Source organism: Aquarana catesbeiana, linkage group LG01 (genome assembly GCF_042186555.1).
Source record: "Aquarana catesbeiana isolate 2022-GZ linkage group LG01, ASM4218655v1, whole genome shotgun sequence".
In the NCBI taxonomy this organism is placed as follows: domain Eukaryota; kingdom Metazoa; phylum Chordata; class Amphibia; order Anura; family Ranidae; genus Aquarana; species Aquarana catesbeiana.
Window position 1 is genome coordinate 480609814 of NC_133324.1, and position 7168 is coordinate 480616981.

The 7168-nt window shown below is 39.4% G+C and overlaps 1 protein-coding gene across 2 annotated transcripts in view; it reads left to right on the forward strand.

Moving 5' to 3' along the window:
- The first annotated feature begins 5729 nt into the window (after positions 1-5729).
- PAX5 (paired box 5) overlaps positions 5730-7168 on the forward strand; it is a 324021-nt gene continuing 322582 nt past the window's right edge. The window contains exon 1 of one of the 2 annotated variants that reach the window (XM_073591718.1): positions 5730-6173. In XM_073591718.1, coding sequence (XP_073447819.1) covers positions 6128-6173 — 46 coding nt within the window. In that variant the 5' untranslated portion in view covers positions 5730-6127. The remainder of the gene's footprint in view (positions 6174-7168) is intronic. The other variant, XM_073591737.1, reaches the window with a different exon arrangement.

Sequence of the window (7168 nt, forward strand, 5' to 3'; positions counted from 1 at the left end):
GTCCCCTCACGTCCCCTCACGAAAACAAAAGTATTTTTTTTGTGTATATAAGTTATAAGCCCCCAAGTTTGTGTACAAATGTGTATATATATATATATATATATATATATATATATATATATATATATATATATATATATATATATATATACCTAAGCTCAAGAACTGATTCTCTTTAACCCAACCTCTACATTTTTTGCTCTGTGTCTGTAAATTTTTACCCAAATTTTTCAACACCCACTCATATCTAAATTCCAGTGCACATTGCTCGTAAAACTTTTTTCTTTCTATACCAATTAAGTGAATCTACTTTTTTTATGCCAACTTCTCTGAAACGGGAAAAAAACACACCCCCTCCCACCTCCCTCCATCTCCCCCCCTCCCCCCCACCTCCCAAGCCCTCCTGGGGGCATTGATTGTGACCCCAATGACACGTACCTTGGAGGTGAGCCTGACGTGCAGAGGGAGACTTCTCGTACAGCCCTGTCTCCGGGATCACTGGAGTGGGGATAGTGATCATCGGAGCACAGTGAGGTATGAGTGCCTGCAGGGTTCACTTGGCTGGAGATGATGTCAGCTGACAGAGACAGGAACAGACTTGATTGCTGTGGATGCAGGTACACTGAGGGGCAGCAGATGCAGATACACACAGATGCAGGACAGCAGGCAGGGTCAGACTAGCCAGGTCATAAACAGCGGATCAATCAGGCAGAAGCGGCAGGCAGAGAATGATCAGAGTTCAGGCAGGGTTGATAACAGGAGGTCAGGCAAACAGATAGACAGAGCAAGGTCAAGGCAAGCCAAAGGTCAGTACTGTAGACAGCAGCGAGGTCAGGAAGCCAGATAAGTACGGGATCAGATGCGGGTTCAGGATCAGGTCACAGGATAAGCTGCAGATCAAACAGCAAGGATCCATACAAGGGAATCCCCTTTTAAACGTCACTGGGCACCAAGGCAGCGTCAACATGCACGCGTGCACGATCTCCACAATCTGCATAGGCGCATGCGCTTCGGCGCAAGTCTGTTCACCGCTGGATGTCTGTGAGCCTGGAACACGTCTCAGTGAGCCTGTGTGCCTGTGATCAGTTGCAGAGCTATGCGCAGCGCATCCATGACACCCAAAATCTACTTGTGTAAATATCAGAATATTTTCCTATCAAAAATAACATGTGTCAGTGCCTAAACACCTATGACTATCTAAACAATTACACCTTCTAATTCATAACTCTTTTCTGGTGCACCTAAAAAAAAATATAGTACCAAAAAAGGATATGAGGTGTGACCTTATGTCCCTATATTTTCTACATCAAAACTTTACCAATACTGTATAGATTGCTCATTTCTTTCTAACCAAGCGGCGGCTGCATCAAGTGTATAAAAAAAATGGACCGCCCCATTTGCTACGACTCTCAATCATGCTGGGTATAACATTGCATATTGCACATTTAACTGTTGCAGCCGCCACTTGATAGCTACAAATCTCACTCTTCTTCTCTGCACTTCTGCAGAGAAGTCAGGAAAGAATGAGATTTTCACCCCATTAAACATTACAGCCTTCATTTCTCTTGCCTTTCGCAATATTATTATGTCCTTAAAAAAAAAAGTCTCAGTCACTGATCTTGGCATCCCTCCCGAGGCAGACATTTTCTGCGGGACTCTATGAGCCCTTTTTATCGCAAATAAAGGAGAAAGTTCTTCCCTCCCAAAAACCTCCCAAAACAATTTTTCCAGAAAGTGTCTCATATTATTCCCCTCGCTTTTCTCTGGTAATCCAATTATGCGAACATTGTTTCTCCTCAGCCGGTTTTCAAAGTCCTCTAATCTATCATTTTGTTTCTTGACTGTGCCTTTTAAAAGTTCAATTTCCTAAGCTAGCAAAGATATACCCTGGTACCTCTTCCCTGTGCTTTCGGGGATGCGGACAGGAGGGAAATATGTACCATGTCTGGTGGTCCTGCCCGAAGGTCCGACGGTTCTGGATTAGAATGTTTAACCTAATCTACTCCATGACCGGACAAAATATACCTAGAAGGGCTAAAACAGGATTGTTCAGTGATCTTCTGGAGGAGATCCCCAGACATCTGCGCACTCCCATATCTTTCATCCTTTTAGTGGCCAAAATAACCATTGCACGTGCATGTTGTAAGCTAGTTACAAACCATATTCCCCAGATCCCAGATGCTTTACTGCCTGTCAGGCAGGACTGGGATAGCCCAGAACTACTTACCACTGCTGCCCGCTTCATCATTAACAGTCTCTCGGGACACCGCTTCTCCACATGTCTCTTGCCAGCCGAAGGTGCACTATTCTCAGGCACCTTCACAGGACACTACGGTCTATTTTCAGGATGGAGGAGCCCAGGTGAGCTATGCATGCCTGCCCACATTTGCGTAGGCCACGCCCCATAAAAACAAAGCAACTTTTTTTTTAGCTGCAGTGATATATGCATACATTAAAAGTGGTCCACTCCCTTTTTTATTATCTGCCTGGGGTTCAACTTTACCAAAATATGTCCAGTTAAGTTGACTAGAATGAATTTATTTTGCTACCGCTCAGTTATGAAATGAACACAATTTTCTGGCTAGTAAAAATAAACTTGTACTCCTGTAATTGAATAAAAAGGAGAGACAGAATGATCAAACAGGTTGTAAAGAAGTGGCTAAAAAGAACAAAAAGCATTGCAAGTCTACCTTTTATCTTTTAATATGCCATAATTTTCATTACAAATCTTAGTGGACATAGCTTTCTTTTTCCATTTTAGGAAAATAGCAGCAAAGACATAACCAATAGCCATATGGCCCTTAAGAAAATGTAACCAGCCCACAGACATGAGCCAATGATATAGCTAAAGATGTGTGGAAAGCATGGGGCAAGGTCACTGCTCATAAGCAATGTCCCTGTCAGCCATTGAGGATCTTTTGCCAGCACCTATATGCTTAGTGTGCCCTGCAGAATTTTGTAGGGAAGTAAGTGCTCAAGGGAGAGTGGTGGGAATCAGGCAAGGTCCCCCCAGAGTAGGAACCTATTGTTGACATAAGATGATCACCATCCAATTGAGCTAATTATTGCTGGAACAGGCAACAGGTGTCTATGGGCAGTAGACAACCTCACAAGTAACTTTTGGCAAACTTAATAAATCAGTCATCTGGAATAAATTTTCACAATGATTTCTCTTGTTCCCCTAGATATAGCCAGCCCTGTGGATATGTTCTCATACATACTTGGCTGATGCAGCTTGAAATGACAGTAGCAACTGGATTATCCCACTACCTTCCAATATCTGTGGGTAGATTTCAATAGACAGCGGAGTTGATTTACTAAAATTGGAGAGTGAAAAAGCTTGTGCAGTGGTGCATGATAGCCAACCAGCTTCTAACTTCAGCTTGTTCAGTTAAGTTTTGACAAAAACATGGATGCTGATTGGCTTTTATGCAGAGCTGCACCAAATTTTGCACTTTCCAGTTTTAGTAAATTAACTCCAGTTCTATCTGCTCATTCAAGGCAGAGTGACAGGGCCTCACAACACCCAGCAAGATATACTTACCTATACACTCTTTGCTGCCTCCTTACAGCAGGAAGGGTTGAAATGTAAGCGCCATGCCATTGATAAGTGGTCCAGATACAACTTTATTCCATTAAAGGTCAGGGGTACAGATCAAGAGTAGTTAACGTGTTTTGGGGGTCTGCGTGCCACCTTCATCAGGGCTAGAATGAACATAAGAAGATGATAATGTCAATCTGGCATCAATGCAATGTCCCCTCCAGGGGGTCATAATTAAAACCAAACAGCCAAAAGTAATGAGAGTGTCAAAATAATTACATAAAAAAGAGAACATGAGCGCTGAACAAAAATAAGGAAAATAATAATAATCTGTTCTCTTTTTTATGTAATTATTTTGACACTCTCATTACTATTGACTGGTTTTAATTATGACCCCGCGGTAGGGGACATTGTATTGATGTCAGATTGACATGATAATCTTCGTATGTTCTTTCTAGCCCTGATGAAGGGGGCACATAGACCCCTGAAACACGTTGGCTATTTATTAATCTGTACTCCTGACCTTTAATGGAATAAAATTGTATCTGGACCTCTTAGCAGTGACATGGCTCTAAATTTCAACCCTTCTTACATTACACTACAATCCAAGGAGACTGGGGAGAGCCTCTGTGGTATAGAAGCCACCTGCCCAGGAATCAGATCATTTACACCAACCCTAATACCTTTAGATAACAATAACAGTAAAAAAAACCTACTGGTCCAGTGCTATCTTTCCACTTTTTTTCCTAACAGCAGGAGACCACTCTGTGTAATCTATTTTGTTGGATACTCTCAGAGTTTATGCATGACAGCACTGCCCTCCCAGTGACAGCTTTTGGACTTGACTATTGGCCATCCAGGCACAAGCATTGTCACATAAGGGAAAGGACACAAGCTTCCCTATATCTTTGTCATTAGAGCAACAGAACAAGAGCTCCAACAGACCTGGGAGGCAGTAAAGGAGTGCAGATGGATGAGCATATCATGCTGGGGGGATTTATCAGGAGACACAATCACCTTGTCCTGAATAGACAAGGTGAGAGTGTCATTTTAAACTCGAGCCCCTCATATTACAAATAAATTCAATAGTGTCATTTAACTTTAGATGTGCTAAGGTGACAATTAATTGGCTAAAGTGTCACCTGTTTAATCTGCTGATAACGCATGTAAAAATGCATGAAAGCTCACAGAGAAAGGCTAGAATTAAGCCCAAACCCTGAGCAGCTTATAATTGTTACCTAGTTCAAGACAGATACCATTTAAAACTAACCCCTGGTATTCATATAATACTTTCACACCATCAAGGTTCAAGGTACATAGTTTTATTCTTAAATAACAATAATGATGATAATGATGAAGATGATGAGAATAATCCTTTGAAAACGACCCGTGGGTGGGGCGAAACTGGTCAGGTGACCACAGGTGGTGACATCATTTCCGGCCGGCTACTTCCGGCTCCGGTTTTACATTGTTTTAAATGTTTTAATATGAGTGGATTACCTGGAATTTTGGATCTTATAAAATAAAATATACAGAATTACGCTATATTGATTCTTTTGCCATTTGTACCCATCCCTGGAGGTTCGATGAGGACAAAACCTTTTGTAGCAGGAGTTACAGCCTGTGGGGCCACAGAGCCCAGCAGTCCTCGTAATGTTTGCACACTTCCCAATGGGATTCTGGGATTTCTGATGGCTCAGTGAGGACAACACAAGCCGCAGTGATACAGCCAGTGGGACTACTAAGTCCAGCCACCCTCTCAAAAAGGGCATCTGACTTCTGTTATGGGAGCCCAGGATCTCTGGTGAGTGAGAGGGCACACAGAGGGGAACACCAATTTTGCATTGATGTTTATCTTGGCACTTGGCACTTTATACTGCACATCTGATTAAGTTGAAGTTGCACTGCAAAAATCTACTTGGATTCACATGAACTTTATATATTTATTTGTTCACTGGAATTTATGGACTTTATATGTTGTTATTTTATATTTTTATTTGATATGAGTTGTTATGATTTATTTGGTGATGTATTAGTATAGTCGTATCCTGTTCACAAATAATTATTATAAAGATTGCAAAGCCTCTATTAATACTAGAAACGAGGAGAGTTACAGTAAGGAAATACAAATAATCTAATTGTACAGTCCTATAGTGTGGGTAAGGAAGTGATCAGGGGTGTTTGAAGGCTGAAGCTGAAAGTTTTCATTCCCTCTTTAGTACAGAACAGAAGTCTGGGGCTTTTAGTTGCATCTAGAGACATCTTGTGCTGTTTTCTAGAACAGGACATGATCTCACAGGGACACTAGACTCCTTTAGTTCCTTAATCATTTCACGGTTCCTTCGGAGGGATTTTTTTTTTTTTTTAAACCTCCCTCTCCTAAAACGTTTAGTTTCAGCTCAGTGATCAGCTGCAAAAAGCACGACAGGGAGCGGAAGGCTTGAATTATTCCAGGCTGTGAGGAGCCCCCTCAGGCCACAAGAAAGGGGGGAAGAGGGCAGAAAAAAAACTACAACAAAAAAACTAGAAACTTTTTTTTTTTTTTTTTTTTACTCTGTCCCCATCAACAAGTCGTGAAAAATCAGAATGGAACTAGACAAAAACTACGCGGCTCCAAGGACTGGCAGAGCAGGTAAGGAGTACCTACCTACATTTCTTTACAGCCAATAATCAATAATAGCTACATGAAAACTGATTTATGATGTGACTGCTAGAGGACCAATCACAAGTAGTCCTGCGTGGTGCGCTAAAAGTGCACTATGGTGTTTGGTATATACATTCTTTATGAATGATTATTGCTATTTTGTTTGCTAGATACAATTTTGGTGCTAATTATTGAATACACGCATACACACATACTCTGTTTGTTATATAGATACATTGTGCAGTATCATTTTACACACACACACATTATTTATATATGTATAGATATATAGATATAAAAATTAGATAGATAGATAGATAGATAGATAGATAGATAGATAGATAGATAGATAGATAGATAGATAGATAGATAGATAGATAGATAGATATAGATCTGTATCTATATCTATCTATCTATTTATAGATATACAGTATATCTATATATACATATATATTCACATATATATCTATATGTGTAGATATATATATATATATATATATATATATATATATATATATATATATATATATATATATATATATATATATAGATAGATATATAAATGTATAGCTATATATCTATATATATAGATATATATCTATATTTAGAGAGATAGATCGATCTGAGAGAGAGAGAGAGAAAGAGAGATCTATAGATATATAGATATCTATATCTATAGATAGATATAGATATATATTCATAATGCACAATTAATGTATATAATAAAATACTAATATGCATCTTTACATATATATAATTAGATATATGTATGTGTGTGCGTTTGTGTAAAATCGTAAAGCACAATTAATTTATATAAAAAAACAAAATACTTAATGCATCTCTCTCTCTCTCTCTCTCTCTCTCTCTCCACACACAAACACATATACATATATTGTTTGTTATATCAATGCATTGTGCCTTAAGACTACACACACATACATACACACAAACACACACACATATTGTTTGTTATATAAATGCAT